This window comes from Anopheles marshallii, chromosome 3, assembly GCF_943734725.1.
Source record: "Anopheles marshallii chromosome 3, idAnoMarsDA_429_01, whole genome shotgun sequence".
NCBI classification, from domain to species: domain Eukaryota; kingdom Metazoa; phylum Arthropoda; class Insecta; order Diptera; family Culicidae; genus Anopheles; species Anopheles marshallii.
Window position 1 is genome coordinate 78,860,712 of NC_071327.1, and position 16,436 is coordinate 78,877,147.

The 16,436-nt window shown below is 43.5% G+C and overlaps 4 protein-coding genes across 4 annotated transcripts; 2 read left to right on the forward strand and 2 right to left on the reverse strand.

Annotated features, from left to right (window-relative positions):
* The first annotated feature begins 3,669 nt into the window (after window positions 1–3,669).
* Window positions 3,670–5,462, forward strand: LOC128715774 (UDP-glycosyltransferase UGT5-like). The gene is made up of 4 exons (XM_053810689.1): window positions 3,670–3,840; window positions 3,938–4,025; window positions 4,084–4,269; window positions 4,336–5,462. The coding sequence occupies exons 1-4, from the start codon at window positions 3,670–3,672 to the stop codon at window positions 5,460–5,462; spliced, it is 1,572 nt and encodes a 523-aa protein (XP_053666664.1).
* A 1,372-nt stretch (window positions 5,463–6,834) lies between these two features.
* Window positions 6,835–8,424, reverse strand: LOC128713662 (UDP-glycosyltransferase UGT5-like). The gene has a single exon (XM_053808525.1). The coding sequence runs from the start codon at window positions 8,422–8,424 to the stop codon at window positions 6,835–6,837; it is 1,590 nt and encodes a 529-aa protein (XP_053664500.1).
* Window positions 8,425–11,569: 3,145 nt separating this feature from the next.
* Window positions 11,570–13,159, reverse strand: LOC128713200 (UDP-glycosyltransferase UGT5-like). Its single transcript, XM_053808061.1, has one exon. The coding sequence runs from the start codon at window positions 13,157–13,159 to the stop codon at window positions 11,570–11,572; it is 1,590 nt and encodes a 529-aa protein (XP_053664036.1).
* A 918-nt stretch (window positions 13,160–14,077) lies between these two features.
* LOC128713358 (UDP-glycosyltransferase UGT5-like) lies at window positions 14,078–15,868 on the forward strand. The gene is made up of 4 exons (XM_053808217.1): window positions 14,078–14,236; window positions 14,344–14,431; window positions 14,493–14,678; window positions 14,745–15,868. Exons 1-4 carry the CDS (start codon window positions 14,078–14,080, stop codon window positions 15,866–15,868), a joined length of 1,557 nt encoding a protein of 518 aa, XP_053664192.1.
* Window positions 15,869–16,436: the final 568 nt, after the last annotated feature.

Genomic DNA, 16,436 nt, shown 5'->3' on the forward strand with positions numbered 1-16,436 from the left:
TTCGCTCTGCGCATTGGGTAGATTTTTTTAATGCTTTGCAGAAAAATCGAGATCACCGCACGAAATAACCTTGAACAGAATTGTTTCATCAAAACTAGCTGACGAAGATGACTATCTCAAAAAGAAAACAAAAATAAGCTGCAGCATTGTTCAGGTTACCGTCAGCCGCTGATGTTGAGTCTATAATTTGTCAGAGATATTTCAATTACAGCGATCACACAGTCGTTATGCTTCAGCACCATTCTAAGAGATAAGCTTCATGAACATCACAAGAAAACGTCTAGCATTCGTAGAGCCGATGTAACAATCTGTCGACGGGTATTTGATAGGGATTAACGGAGGATTTATTGATGAATACAGCCAATACCCGTGTTACGCTGAGAACTGCGTAACTTACGAGGATTTAAAAAAATAGACATGCCACGGAATTTTTCATTTCATTTCGCGGAAATTAATTTTCATAACATTCCGCGTCCGCCAGTATGTTCGAAATACTGGATTGGATTTTTGTAGACGATGGAGCTTGACTGCAAGCAGTTTGGAGCGGCTCCTGCAGCAGACCAACACCTCGAACCAGTTGGAGCACCGGATAAGTAAAATAGTGTCAGCAAATGAAATTGCGCTCACGAAAATAAAACCGGACAGCGTGATCTAACTGAATTGCCATGCTGACTGATGAGAGGGCATGATTGACCGTACATTGATGCGTATCGAAACACTTACAGAAACAAAAGTGAAAAAAACACTATTCGGCCATTGTTGAATACATAAGGGGCTGATAAGATGCTATCGATGCGCGTACAATCGTAATATGATGAACTGCCAAACCATATGATATGACACCGACACAAATCGACCATGTGGTTGGTAACAGATCTGTTCATACACGTGACATATTTTTAATTCAATTTTACAATGCTAAACATTATGTATTTCCAATTTAGAATCATCGTACGTTGGTTAAAGTTACGGTACTATGTGCAGTTCAAGTTACGCAATGAAAACGTGTATATTTCATTCGCCACCTATAATTAAATGGGTTGATTGGCGTGAGGTTATCAACAGAAACGGTCGCTTTCACCCGACTACCCCGACATACGAAGGATGTAAGGTTAAACGTGGCTACGTCATTGTCACGTGATCCACCACTAAGCGTTATGCAGCTCCTTGATCATAGGCCCAGAAAAATGTCTAGAATCTCGTTTAGACTCGGTCCCTCGTTGCGAGGGTTGTATCTGGCTATGCGATAAAAATATGTCTAATAAGCCGTTCTACAGCAAACAGCCGGTTGCTCACAAGAATTTAAGCCAAAAGGGAGATAAAAAACAACCATCAGAAGCAAGTCGGGCCCTGTGTTGAGCAGCTAAATAAGCTGTAGAAGACTTACTAGTCTTGATAAGAAACATGGTGGCTTTGGGTGTCTATCACTTGCTCTGGTCTGGTCTCAGACGAGGCATTTTATTTACCAAGATAAGAAAGTAGATACGGGGAGTAAATGTACCCAAAGCAAGTAGGACGCAGGTTCCCAATACAGGTGATACAGTAATTATTGATTTTACGTTTTAGAATTGATTGCAATATGTCACCTATCAATTGTTGAATCACCACATGTGTTGATCAAACGAAGAAAGATTTTGTGGAGAGCGATAACAGTGAGGCAATAAGGTGCTATTGCCAATGCAGCATTTGCGGACTTGCTGATAACGTTCCGGAAAATACAAATAAAAAACTCTGGACTAGAATGGTCCCATATCTATTCCGTTTGTATTCTTCAATGGGGAATAACATCATACTGCGTTCGGGGGAAAAAATGGGCCCTCATTAGAGGGGCCTCGAAAGGATCGCCTCCCTCCCCGTTAACAAGTTTTGAAAATGCCACTCACTCCCCCCTCCCCCTTAATCGTTTTAGAATACGGGGCCCAACTATCATTCCGTCTAGGACCTCCAAGGTGATTGATCCACCACTGAGAAGTGCTCCAAAAAGTAAATGGTCTTTGACCCACGGAACCGTCGTCTATGCGCCGCTCGTTGCTGGTGGTGGTAGTTTTGTTGGCCGTCAGATCATTCCGCCACATACTTTTTTTTCGCGTTGCCGACAAAAGCTCACACACATACGCATGGTTGGTTTGTTGATTCATTCAACTTGTCGCTACATTATGCAAAATTTGTTTACAAAACCCGTTTGCCGACGTCACCAGACGACAATACACATGCATGCACAGGAACATCACACTTTATGCGCACCCATACATGCACACACAATCACGCGTTTTCGCGATCGCACCACACCGAAAAGCCATTGCCAAAAAATTTATCTCCAGGGTAGTGATCAGTTAGTAAGTGGGGTTTACTTTTTCGCACACTTTCCTCGGTGCAATTAGAACCACATGGAAGTATACACACAGAGCACACGGACACTTTCATTCAAATAAGCACGAAACAGTTTGAAGTTCACTTTTTCTCGTTGCCTTCGTCGGATAATTTCCTGTTTGCACCGTGTACGGTGGTCACGGGTAAGCATAGCCACACACCTGGGGTATTTTGTGATAAAATTAAAAACCATGGAAACGAACGCAACCGCGATCAAGAGCCTACGGACGCCTACGCTCGCGTAAGTGTGCGCACAAAATGGGTTGTTATTCCAACGCCATTGCACGAAACGACCAGGTGGGCTAGGAAGCCCCAGATAGCATCAGATACATCAAAGTGTGGAACAGGTAGAATTGTTTTAGTGTTGGTGTTGATTTACGCACAATGTGCAACTTTCATGTCTTTTTAAGTCAAAAATAATGAACTGTTCGTACTGTTATTTAATAATTAATTTTCTGCTTTGCGCATAGCTCAAGCAGTACAATTAAGTAAGCATAAAAATATGCATAAGCTAGGAATGTAAACATAAACAAGGCTAAAAAGCTATGTAAACAGCTGAAACAGATGAGCGTGAGTGTGTGGGTGAAGCCACGATTGGTAGGCAGACTAAAGGTGCGTATACACGGTGCCAAACTTTGACGCTAGGAGAGAAATTTGTGTGCAAAATCAAACACTTAATAGCAATAATAATAATAATTAATGAGAAACTTCAGTGAGGATTTTGCTCAGTATAGAAGCTCATTTCGAGGAAGCGTACCGCATCACTGCATAGCATGGTTATGATTCGTGTATTTCCAGAAGGCTATTTCATCGCTATAATTGAAGCCTTCACACAGATTTACTTACAATTTTACCAAGTGCAGGCAAATATGGCACCAATATGGCAGTTGAATTATCTTCAGTTGCTGTTGAAATATGAACAATTATTGGTTCATTCTTTTGTTTGTAAATAAAATGCAATATATAAATAAATATAAAAATAAATGCAGTTGACTCTCAAAATTATATCACTTTCAATAACACAATTCCTTATAAACTCTTCTTAACAGCCAATTTCCCAATGCATTATTGTCTGTGATTGGCGTGTTCACCAAAGACCACGAGGGCATTTATTTGGTTCTTTGGTCATATCGATAAGACTAAATTTATCTGATAACATCGCTTGGAGAGGAAAAAGAATAGCTCCAAAAAATTACATTAAATCATTCATATTCAATTGTGCTGCGTACGAAGTCGGTAGTTTATTTTGGTGGCTTGCGTAATTTGTTAAACAGGACTATCTTGCCCGTGAAACAAAGCATGAGGTTAAAGTGGGCGGTTATGGTAGCGTTGCTGGCCATGCTATATGCATGCATCATTCTCGGACCAGCTGAAGGGGCAAAGATTTTGGCAATCTTTCCAACGTCTGCCCGTTCACACTACATTGTCGGATCGGCGTTAACGAAAGAGCTGGCAAGACGTGGACATGAGGTAAGCGTTCGGTCAAGGTGCTTATCAGCCGTCTGATTGATTGGAATGGAATAAATACGAAGATTTATAAGAGTTATGCTATACTTTCTACCCGCAGATGACGGTTATCAACACTTTCCCACAGAAGAAACCGTTAAAAAATTACCGTGATATAGATGTAAGCGGATCTGCAGATATCGTTAAGGGTAAGTGCGCAAGAACTATTTTAAGTTGTGGTTCATGTAATTTTACGGTTAATTTTAGGTCTTGTACCGAATTTTTTGGAAGCGGCCGATAGGAGTATGTGGGAAAGCGTAACGATGCCGTACAAATTTGGACAAATGCTAACCAACTACACGCTACTGCACCCTAACGTGAAGAAACTGATCCAATCGAACGAAAAGTTTGATCTAGTCCTCATGGAAAGCTTCTTGAATGATGCTCATCTAGGTAGCTTTGGTGAACGCACTGAATCCTTCGGCATTTTTACTGATTAAACTGAATATTTTGGGACAGGTTTTGCACATCACTTCAAGGCTCCCTGCGTTGTTCTGTCCACGTTTGGGGCATCCCGTTGGACTAATGATATGGTCGGAACGCCATCGCCGATATCTTACGTACCTCATCCGTTTCTGAGCTTTACCGACCGGATGTCATTTGTACAGCGGATCGGCAACATGCTGATGGCGATTATGGATAGTGTTCTTGGGCATGTTCTAAGTTACCCGGTACAAAGTGCAATGTACGAAGCGGCATTTCCCGATCCAAAACCCCCACTAGAACATCTACGTCGCCATGCTGTATCGCTGGTACTGTTGAACAATCACTTCAGTCTCAGCTATCCGCGTCCGTACGTACCAAACATGATCGAGGTCGGCGGAATGCACGTCAATCGCAAACCAAACCCGCTGCCGGAAGACATCCAGAAGTTGCTGGATAATGCACCGAACGGTGTGATTTACTTTTCGATGGGTTCCAACATTCAGAGCAGTCAACTGCCGGTGGAAAAGCGTGAAGCGATATTGCGCGTCTTTGCTAAGCTGAAGCAAACCGTGCTTTGGAAGTGGGAAGACGAAACATTACCAAACCGACCAGAAAATGTGATTGTGAAGGCATGGTGGCCACAGGACGACATACTGGCCCACCCGAATGTGCGACTGTTCATTACGCACGGTGGACTGCTCAGTACGACGGAGTCAATGTACCATGGAGTGCCAGTGATTGGCATTCCAGTGTTTGGCGATCAGTACCTAAACATGGCCAAAGCGGAACGTACTGGCTTCGGGCTGCTGTTACCTTACCAGGAAATATCCGAGGATCGTCTCTCGAGTGCAATCAATCAGATCCTGGGCGATACGAAGTACAAAACTGTGGCCCAAAGCATTTCGGCTCGGTACCGAGATCAACCGCAAGAACCACTCGACTTGGCCGTATATTGGGTGGAGTACGTTATTAGGCACCATGGAGCGGTGCATTTAAAATCAGCCGGCCAGGAACTGGGCTTCCTGCAGTACCATGGAATCGACGTGATTGCTACAATAATCGGTGTTCCGTTTCTATTTTTCTATCTTTTGTTTAAGCTGCTGTGTGGAGGACGATCGAAAAAGAACGTTTCGGTAAATGCTAAAAAGAAGCGAAATTAAACATAAACTATGCTCACTATACACTCACAGTGTGATATTGGTCACATACTGTGAGCGTATAGTGAGCAACAACAGCAAATGGAACTAATAAAAAAAAATTGTTTACATAACGGACATTTGAAGTTGCGGTTTCAACAGTTAATTTGACCTCCATGGCATGTGAAAAGCATAATATGCTGGTAAGGAAACGTTGTGCTTTTGCGCCTAGCATGTATGCAATTTGCATTTCACTCGTCTTTTGCCTATGTTTTGCTATGTTTATTTTTTACCCCATAGATGGCGCAAATAACTACGCGGTAAAAGCTTTGAACAGCTTTGTTTTGTTCTACATTTCAAGAAATGTAGCTACGCGAACATGCTATGGAGTTTTGTTGGCGAACAATATAGTAGAAAACACCGCTCAAAAACAGATCGTTAAATCATTTAGCATTCACACGAAGCAAATCTTTGCCGTAACCCATCAGCACAGCGGAAAAAGAAGTTAACCGTTCGCCCCGTTCGTATCGTGTAAACAGGTGTCATGAATTTCAATGCAATGTTAAAAATAGGTACCCGTTCCGTTGCGTGAAATCATCAAACACGTGGATAGATTATTTAAGCTCAACGGTGCCGGCACATGTGAGAAAACATACAATACTGGTCGAGGTTTTACAAATGCGAAGTGACAAATTGTTGATTTTTCATTGTATCATTTAAGTCAATTTATCAATTGACCAAGGTGTCTCTCTGCATCTCATACAGCTTGTACATGCATAACTCATTAGTTATGTGGCATAGAGATTGCGAATGTTATGACAGTTATTAAAGTTTTGTATACAATTGTATCTCTTTATAACGAATAGTAAGCATTACTGTGGGAAAAATCTGACGAAATATAAAATATAAATTATTATATTATTTACATATACTGCGGGTATAGGTTTGTGGGTGTATTTACAAAAGTTTATAGCTAATATTTACTGTCATAGGCCAGATTGTGTTGATAAATATTTATTCAATCACATTCAATTCGAAAAAGTAACAAGTGTCACGGAATACACGCACGTTCTTATCGCGTATACATATCACAACCGTTGTTATCTTAGCCATACTATTCCAAACCGTTGCGTGTTGCATCTTAACTAGCACCCTCGCGGCGTGTGGTAGAATTTGTTCCTCGCAATCCATTCAGTTTTCGCTTATCAGCATCAAGCATACGGCTGGTTTGTCAAATGTTGCGCTGAAACTGATGAGCTAAAGTCTCATTTGTAATAATCTAACCATGGGGGTTTTTGGTAATGCCTTTTACTTTTTTGTCGCAACCATTGTCATTGGCTTCTATGGCACATCGTCAAATTGGCGTTTTTGTTTTTGGTAACTGTGTTTCTTCTTATTACTGATTTTTCTTCCTCCTTTTACTATCGTGGTGCACTCGATTGACGATTCCCAACCGTCTCAACAGTGCTTTGATTGCCGCACCCATGCCAATTAGCACTGATAAGGCAATCGCGATCATCACTGCGTATACGTCTAGCAGATTGTACTCGATGAAGGACAACCGTACGGCCGGGGATTGAAGCTGTGGGGCACCACCGTGGCGCAATACGTACTCAACCCAGTAGACCGCAGTTTTGGCCGGTCCGAGCGGTTGATCCCGGTAGCGTTCGGAGATGAGTTGGGCACGCTCGGTATAAGAAGGATCGGCGAGCACTTTCTTGATGGCGGCCGAAATCGTCTCCTCGTTCAATGTTTCGTAGGCAAGCTTCACACCATACCCGGCATGTTCTGCACGAGCCAAATTTAACTCTTGATCACCGTAAATTGGAATGCCAACCATTGGTACACCGTGGTAAAGACTCTCGGTAGTCCCGAGAAGACCACCGTGCGTGATAAATAGTTTCACCTTCGGATGAGCAAGAATGTCGCTCTGTGGCATCCACGACTTGATCAGCACGTTCGGTGGTTTGTTCGGAAGACTATCGTTCTCGTACTTCCAGATGACGTTCTCCTTCAGCCCACGGAACACGTTCACGAAAGCGGCACGCTTTTCTTCAGGGAAGTTTCGACCCTTTAGCATGGAACCCATGGAGAAGTAGATAACACCATCGGATGCTTCGTCCATGTACCGTTGTATGTCAACTGGAAGTTTCTTTGGCGGTTGAATTTGAATGCCTCCGATCTCAACCATGTTCGGAGCATAAGGATGTGGGTAGCTAAGACTGAAGTGCTGATTAACGAATGCCAACCGGACACTTTCAAGCGTCTGTTGGAAGGTGAGCTTCGCGTTCGGGAAGTATCGATGAAACATGGCTTCTTGTTTGGGAAGAAACACACATCGATAGTACAGCTTGTCGAGATGGCCCACTAATGCATTCGCAAAGCGCTGCCAGAAGGACATATCGTTCGTAAAGCTAAGGAAGGTGTGCGGTATGTACGAGTACGGGTAAGGTGTACCGACGAGTTCGCTTGTCCACATTGATGCCCCGAAAGGAGCGAACGCAAACAGATGGCCACCAAAATGTTCCGCCAAACCGTAGAGAACCTCGCTTGCGAACGACTCCACGATGACCGCGTCAAACCGTTCGCCGGATTTCATCAGCTCTATCATCTTCGGATGTTCCAGCACACCTTGCGAGGAAAGAGGGCCAAATTCATTGTACACCAGATATAACACCATCAGGTTCGGTGCGTTCTTGTATTCGAAGAGATTCGGCCCAGATACATCGTGCGCGGCGGCTAATTCCGGCATAAGAATGTCACGGTGACGGCCAGGTGGCGCATCTTTCATTGCGTACGGGCTGACGATGGTCACATCGTGACCTGCGTCAAGTAACGCTTTCATAAGACCAGCACCAATGATGTAATGGGATCGTCCGACAGAAGGTAATATGCCAAGGATTCGTGCTGCATCCGTTGGTGGAGCACTACATCCCAGTAGAAGTAAGCCTAGCACTGCTAGGGACAACATACGCGAGTACTCCATAAGCGAATTCTAGTTTCGGGTCAGGGTTAAGATGTCACCCGAATAACCCCTTATCACGCTTGGGACACTGAAGAAAGACACTGTACGTAACGATTTTGAGAGCACGTTCCCGAAAACCGAACTGCCTGTCGCCGTTTATTAGTGCAAACTAGTCGTCTACCAGGATCCTACACGGGTGAGAACCTTCTAGCTAGTGGCGCAATCTTATCATGCGTGAGTTAGGAAAGGGAGCCGCACCTGAGCAATCAGTAAGTTTGGCTTGAACTCTCTTCTCAGCCGCTCTCTTATACGTATACACTGCGGACTCTCGCGAACACACATACGAATAGGAAACAATCTAGCAAGCCTCGGTAAAATGCTAGCAAAGCTTCATTCTACGCTACATCACGTTCCCGGTGCATGCACATGTACCGGCAGATGGCTACTGACGACGATCTATATTTGTTTGTTTATGCATGGTAAACCAAACAGTGCCAATGACAATGCACCCTCTTAAATGGCCATGTTCGCCAACTGCAAATACACGATGGGCGGAAAAGCTTCTACCACCAAGTGGTGCCCTTCCCAAAGCAGCGCCGGCCAAACAACGGCGGCGATAGATGCCTATTTTTAACGGAAGATCCACGACACGTTAACGAAAGTTGTAGTGTTTGTCTGTGTTTTTACCCACATCTTCAAGCGTTTTAAACAAGCGTTAAACAGCAGACTTTCAGGCTGATCACGTTAATTGAAAGGGGTTTTCACCATTGAACTTGACGTGGAGGATGCAGGGGTTGATGCCGGGATGGGTCTCTTATCTCGTGCTGGCTGACTAAAATGTTGCAACAACATTGGAACAAACCTATTGTATTAACACTATTGATTTTCGTTTGAAAAGTTAAGAAAAAATTAGTTAATTAATCTGATGGATCGATATATCGCCGTTTTAGTCTTGCCTGAGCAATACATGATCGTATTGAAAAAGCATGATTAAGAATGTATGATAATAAAATATTGCCTCCCATTTGTTTTGAAATCCCCAATTTCGTGATGCTGGAATTAACAGCTGATATGAAATTGTACGATAATTGTTCACCAGACGAAATGATCATCCCTCCTCTGGTCCAATCCACGTTCAGCATCGCGGAAGCATTGCGGAATTTTGGAACAAATGTGTGGACAAACTCCGTACAACGAGTTTTCACTCACACATGCGTACGGCATTAGAAGAGTATTAGTATTAGCCGCTCAAGAGTGAAGAGATAATGGTGATACTTGGAGAGGAAGATCCATGCGACACCTCCAAAAGAAAAGAGCAAACATTGACATATTCTCAATTGTGTCGAACACCGAGACGAAAGTTTCTTCCGGTAGCTTGCGTAACTTATTTACCAAGACGACCTTGCCCGCGAAATAAAACTTGATGATGAAGTTCAGGTGGTTTTTACTGGTAATGTTATATGCATCCACTATTCCAGGCCCAGTTGATGGGGAAATGTCTTAGGCGATCAGTTCCTAAACATGACCAAAACGAAAGATATGGGATGTGGACTTTGGAATCGAACTGAATGACGAATAGGTATTGTAATTACCTTAACTACATGATATTGTTTGTCTTGCTGGCTATGGGTAAGATATTTTGATGTATTTCCAAAATAATATTCAATGACAATATGCAAATAATGGTCTATTTTAATTGCGGTTCAAGCAGCCAATTTGTCCCTAATTGCACAATGTGCCTGTAAAGTATAACTTTAACGCCTGACATGAATGCAATTCACATTACACTCACTGCCTTTTGAAAATGCAGTCTATGAAAACTAACAGTTAGTCTATACTAGATTTTACCACTATCGTCAATTCAGACGTCCCTCTTCTATCGTATGCGGTCATGAGCTGTTATTTACAACTATTCATTTTGTTTGATTCGTAAACGAATTCGAAATAAAAATTCACTAAGCGACTTCACCTGTTACTGGAACATTATAAAAAATATTCTCTCAGCTTCAATAGAATTTTTGCGTTGAATATTATTGAACGGTCGATTTGAATGCGAATGCTAGCTTCAAGCGATTGACCGTAGAGGGCGCTACATCAAGCAGTGAAGGCGATCAAGCTGAGGATACCTGAGCTAAGAGGATCAATGACCGCGAGGTATTTAATTTGTTGAATAATGCATGCTTTACGAATGTTTTATTTGTTTATTTTTGTGCAAATAGTATTGAGATTTATGTTTAGAACGGCCTGGCCGTATCGACTTATTTTACCACGTAGCCGGATAGTCAGTCCTCGCTACGGGGTATTGGCCCGGATGGGATTTTGGTCCAGTCTGTTCGTGTGAAGACCGGCGCCGCTACCATCATGCCACCGGGCCGCCCCTATTGAGATTTATGTTTGATGTTAAACAAATAGCCAAATAGCCAGTACTTGATACGGAGGAACAGTCTGGATGGTACTGTATACCGGTCGTGGCGAGTGAATGTGAACGAGTGAAGCCGCTACCACCTACACCACGCCCTTTTAAAACACCGTTATGTAACAACTATCGAAAGGATTGAAAGATTGAAACACTCTAGCCATATCAAGTCATCTTGAAGACTTCAAGACAAAAGACCACGATCTCTGGTAACTAGCTGGAGTACAAAGTAATTACGAATTTTCATCAAAAGATCTTAAAAATGGCAATATATGCAATAAAAGAATTAGCAGCTCAATTAAGAGTTGTGAGATTCAATGGATTTTACACAGCCTTACGTCTCGTCTACACAAAGTAGGGGACATGTTTGCGTTAGGCGTTAGTATTTAGGACTCAAAATAACACATTGTTATAATATACAGCTATGATCGTTGTTATCTTAGTCATATTATCTCAGACCAATTTTCTAGTATCTCAACTAGCATCCTCAAGGCGCGTGGTAGAATTCGTTGCTAGTGCCGGCTGATAAACACAATCCATCAAGTTTATGCTTATCAACACCCCGTCCGTATATCGTATGTTGCCCTCAAACTTATGAGCGTTAAGCCTCACTGGTAATAATCTAATCATGTAGGTAGATTCGTTTTGTATTTTATCTCAACAAGAGGTATTGTATTTTGTTGCATCTTTCGGACATCACCAATCTGGCGTTTTGGTTGGATTTGATTTTGGTAACTGTGTTTCTTCTCATTACTGATTTTTCTTCCTCCTTTTACTATCATGGTGCACTCGATTGACGATTCCCAACCGTCTCAGCAGTGCCTTGATTGCCGCTCCCATGCCTATTAGCACTGATAAGGCAATCGCGATCATCACTGCGTATACGTCTAGCAGATTGTACTCGATGAAGGACAACCGTACGGCCGGGGATTGAAGCTGTGGGGCACCACCGTGGCGCAATACGTACTCAACCCAGTAGACCGCAGTTTTGGCCGGTCCGAGCGGTTGATCCCGGTAGCGTTCGGAGATGAGTTGGGCACGCTCGGTAAAAGAAGGATCGGTGAGCACTTTCTTGATGGCGGCCGAAATCGTCTCCTCGTTCAATGTTTCGTAGGCAAGCTTCACACCATACCCGGCATGCTCTGCACGGGCCATATTTAGCTCCTGATCGCCAAATATTGGAATGCCAACCATTGGTACACCGTGGTAAAGACTCTCGGTAGTTCCGAGAAGACCACCGTGCGTGATAAATAGTTTCACCTTCGGATGAGCAAGAATGTCGCTCTGTGGCATCCACGACTTGATCAACACGTTCGGTGGTTTGTTCGGAAGACTATCGTTCTCGTACTTCCAGATGACGTTCTCCTTCAGCCCACGGAACACGTTCACGAAAGCGGCACGCTTTTCTTCAGGGAAGTTTCGTCCCTTAAGAATGGAACCCATGGAGAAGTAGATAACACCGTCGGAAGATTCGTCCATGTACCGTTGAATGTCAACTGGAAGTTTCTTTGGCGGTTGAATTTGAATGCCTCCGATCTCAACCATGTTCGGAGCATAAGGATGTGGGTAGCTAAGACTGAAGTGCTGATTAACGAATGCCAACCGGACACTTTCAAGCGTCTGTTGGAAGGTGAGCTTCGCGTTCGGGAAGTATCGATGAAACATGGCTTCTTGTTTGGGAAGAAACACACATCGATAGTACAGCTTGTCGAGATGGCCCACTAATGCATTCGCAAAGCGCTGCCAGAAGGACATATCGTTCGTAAAGCTAAGGAAGGTGTGCGGTATGTACGAGTACGGGTAAGGTGTACCGACGAGTTCGCTTGTCCACATTGATGCCCCGAATGTAGCAAACACGATCAGATGGCCACCAAAATGTTCCGCCAAACCGTAGAGAACCTCGGTTGCGAACGACTCCACGATGACCGCGTCAAACCGTTCGCCGGACTCCATCAGCTCAATCATCTTTGGATGGTTCAGAATGGCCTGCGAGGGGAAAGGGCCAAATTCATTGTACACCAGGTATAACACCATTAGGTTCGATGTGTTCTTAAATTCGAAGTGATTCGGTTTTTGTACATCCAGTGGTTCGCCTAGCTCCGGCAGTATAATGTCACGGTGACGGCCAGGGGGTGTATCTGGCGTTGCATACGGACTCACGATGGTCACATCGTGTCCTGCTTGAAGTAATGCTCTCATTAGACCAACACCAATGATGTAATGGGATCGTCCGTCGGAGGGTAATATCCCAAGAATTCGGGCTGCAGCCGTTGGTGGCGTAATACATCCCAATAAAACAAATCCTACTGCTAGGTAAACGCCAATTCTAGTTCCGAGCATGTCCCGGCATAAACGAATTCTTGTTCCGAGTCAGCTTGTCCGACACAATACCTAACGATTTTGAGAGCACGTTCCCGAAAACCGAACTGCTTGTCACCGTTTATTAGTACAAACTAGTCGTCTATCAAGATCCTACACAGGTGAAAACCTTCTAGCTAGTGGCGCAATCTTATCATGCGTGAGTTAAGAAAGGGAGCCGCACCTGAGCAATCAGTAAGTTTGACTTGAACTCTCTTCTCAGCTGCTCTTTTATACTCATAGTTGCGGACTCTCTCGAACACACATACGAATAGGAAACAATCTAACAAGCCTCGGTAAAATGCTAGTTCGTTCGGTGTACGAATAAACAGTTTTGAAATAAAAATAATAACGATTTTTTTAAAGTAAATAATAATGCGATTCAAACGGCTTGTTACTTTTCACTATTTTATAATTGAGACGTTTGAAAGTGAATCGTTATTATTTATTTTATTATTTATCTTACTTTCCAATTAATTTAAGAATAAGAAATAATTTAATGATGCTGGAATGAGCAGTTCATATGGAAGAACACATTTGCGCGATTATTATTTAACTAGGCGGAAATGACATTCCTGCCCTACCTAACGAACAGGTTAAACGTTCAACATCGCGGATTGATAGTTAGTTTGGAATTTTGGAACAAATATATAGAGAAGCTCCGTACAGTGTGTTTCCACTCACACATGCGTACAGCGTTAGAAGGGTATTAGTTTTGCCGCTCAAGAGTGAGATGAGATAATGCTGCTACTTGGAGAGGAAGATTCATACGACACCTCCGAAAGAAAACAAAAAACATCCAATCATTCATTTCCAATTGTGCCGCGCACCAACACGGTTGTTGGTTCTGGAGGTTTACGTAACTTGTTTAACGAGACGACCTTGCAAACAACGCAAACCATGAGGATAAAGTGGACAAGTGTGGTGGCGTTGCTGGCCATGCTATATGCTGGTTCGGTTGAAGGGGCTAAGATTTTGGCGATCTTGCCAACGTCCGCCCGATCGCACTTCATTGTTGGCTCGGCGCTAACGAAAGAGCTGGCAAGACGAGGACATGAGGTAAGAGTACGGGCAAGGTGTAGCAGGTGCTTTATCAGCTGTGCGATAGATACGGACGGAACAAACTATAAGATAGGTTGGATTTATATCATTTTTTCTGCCCGCAGATGACTGTTATCAATACTTTCCCGCAGAAGAAACCGTTAAAAAATTATCGTGATATAGATATAAGCGGAGCGGTAGATATTGTCAAGGGTAAGCACACTAGACTGCTTTGCAATTTTGAATGTTATATTAATTCAAACGTTTATTTTAGATCTCATACCAAATCTTTTCGATATGGCCGATCATAGCGTATGGGAAAGCATTACGATGACGAACAAATTTGGACAAATGCTCACCAACTACACGTTACTGCACCCTAACGTGAAGAAACTGATCCAATCGAACGAAAAGTTTGATCTAGTCCTCATGGAAAGCTTCTTGAATGATGCTCATCTAGGTAGCTTTGGTGAACGCACTGAATCCTTCGGCATTTTTACTGATTAAACTGAATATTTTGGGACAGGTTTTGCACATCACTTCAAGGCTCCCTGCGTCGCTCTGTCCACGTTTGGGGCATCCCGTTGGACTAATGATATGGTCGGAACGCCATCGCCGATATCTTACGTACCTCATCCGTTTCTGAGCTTTACCGACCGGATGTCATTTGTACAGCGGATCGGCAACATGCTGATGACCATTATGGACAGTGTTCTTGGACACATTTTGGATTTTCCGGTGCAAAGTGCAATGTACGAAGCGGCATTTCCCGATCCAAAACCCCCACTAGAACATCTACGTCGCCATGCTGTATCGCTGGTACTGTTGAACAATCACTTCAGTCTCAGCTATCCGCGTCCGTACGTACCAAACATGATCGAGGTCGGCGGAATGCACGTCAATCGCAAACCAAACCCGCTGCCGGAAGACATCCAGAAGTTGCTGGATAATGCACCGAACGGTGTGATTTACTTTTCGATGGGTTCCAACATTCAGAGCAGTCAACTGCCGGTGGAAAAGCGTGAAGCGATATTGCGCGTCTTTGCTAAGCTGAAGCAAACCGTGCTTTGGAAGTGGGAAGACGAAACATTACCAAACCGACCAGAAAATGTGATTGTGAAGGCATGGTGGCCACAGGACGACATACTGGCCCACCCGAATGTGCGACTGTTCATTACGCACGGTGGACTGCTCAGTACGACGGAGTCAATGTACCATGGAGTGCCAGTGATTGGCATTCCAGTGTTTGGCGATCAGTACCTAAACATGGCCAAAGCGGAACGTACTGGCTTCGGGCTGCTGTTACCTTACCAGGAAATATCCGAGGATCGTCTCTCGAGTGCAATCAATCAGATCCTGGGCGATACGAAGTACAAAACTGTGGCCCAAAGCATTTCGGCTCGGTACCGAGATCAACCGCAAGAACCACTCGACTTGGCCGTATATTGGGTGGAGTACGTTATTAGGCACCATGGAGCGGTGCATTTAAAATCAGCCGGCCAGGAACTGGGCTTCCTGCAGTACCATGGAATCGACGTGATTGCTACAATAATCGGTGTTCCGTTTCTATTTTTCTATCTTTTGTTTAAGCTGCTGTGTGGACGATCGAAAAAGAACGTTTCGGTCAATGCTAAAAAGAAGCGAAATTAAACATAAAATATGCTCACAGTGCAGCATGTGACCAGTATTCCTGACAAATGATTAATGAAATAAACACCAAAACAAAAACATTAAATTCTTCGATTTTCAGCTTTTGGTTAACGTGAGTCAGCAACAAGAGCAACCAACACTTTGGTAGGAAAATACCTTTACGTGCAACAAACGCGACAAGTGGTTTGACCTTCATCATGATTCAGCACTTTTGGCATACGAAACTTAACGTTCGATACGTTCACGCTTGTTTTGGGTGTCGCGTTTGATGATCTTCATAGGTTTCGCGTGTGCCATGCCATGCGCACGTCGGATAGTGCTTTATTTTGTTACTAAATCTCTTCGTTATACGTTTATTTTTTTCGTTTTCTTGAATTGTTGCTGGTAAATAAGATTAGCAGTATATTGCTACTAAGACGATTAGCGCAGTATACGCAGCTTAAGCTTTATTCACGGCATGTGTAAGCAATTCTCTTATCGGGGTGATGTTTTGTTTGACGTGGTCATGGCATAATCCAAAACAACAGAAATTGCTAATGGTACAGTAATCCGCATAAAGTGATCCTCG

Bases quoted from the DNA above. Each gene is read 5' to 3' on its own strand.
- LOC128713662 (XM_053808525.1), bottom strand. From the start codon at position 8,424: ATGGAGTACTCGCGTATGTTGTCCCTAGCAGTGCTAGGCTTACTTCTA.
- LOC128713358 (XM_053808217.1), top strand. From the start codon at position 14,078: ATGAGGATAAAGTGGACAAGTGTGGTGGCGTTGCTGGCCATGCTATAT. The intron at 14,432-14,492 runs GTAAGCACACTA...CGTTTATTTTAG, and splicing joins AGCGGTAGATATTGTCAAGG to ATCTCATACCAAATCTTTTC. The intron at 14,679-14,744 runs GTAGCTTTGGTG...ATTTTGGGACAG, and splicing joins CTTGAATGATGCTCATCTAG to GTTTTGCACATCACTTCAAG.
- LOC128713200 (XM_053808061.1), bottom strand. From the start codon at position 13,159: ATGCTCGGAACTAGAATTGGCGTTTACCTAGCAGTAGGATTTGTTTTA.
- LOC128715774 (XM_053810689.1), top strand. From the start codon at position 3,670: ATGAGGTTAAAGTGGGCGGTTATGGTAGCGTTGCTGGCCATGCTATAT. The intron at 3,841-3,937 runs GTAAGCGTTCGG...TTCTACCCGCAG, and splicing joins TGGCAAGACGTGGACATGAG to ATGACGGTTATCAACACTTT. The intron at 4,270-4,335 runs GTAGCTTTGGTG...ATTTTGGGACAG, and splicing joins CTTGAATGATGCTCATCTAG to GTTTTGCACATCACTTCAAG.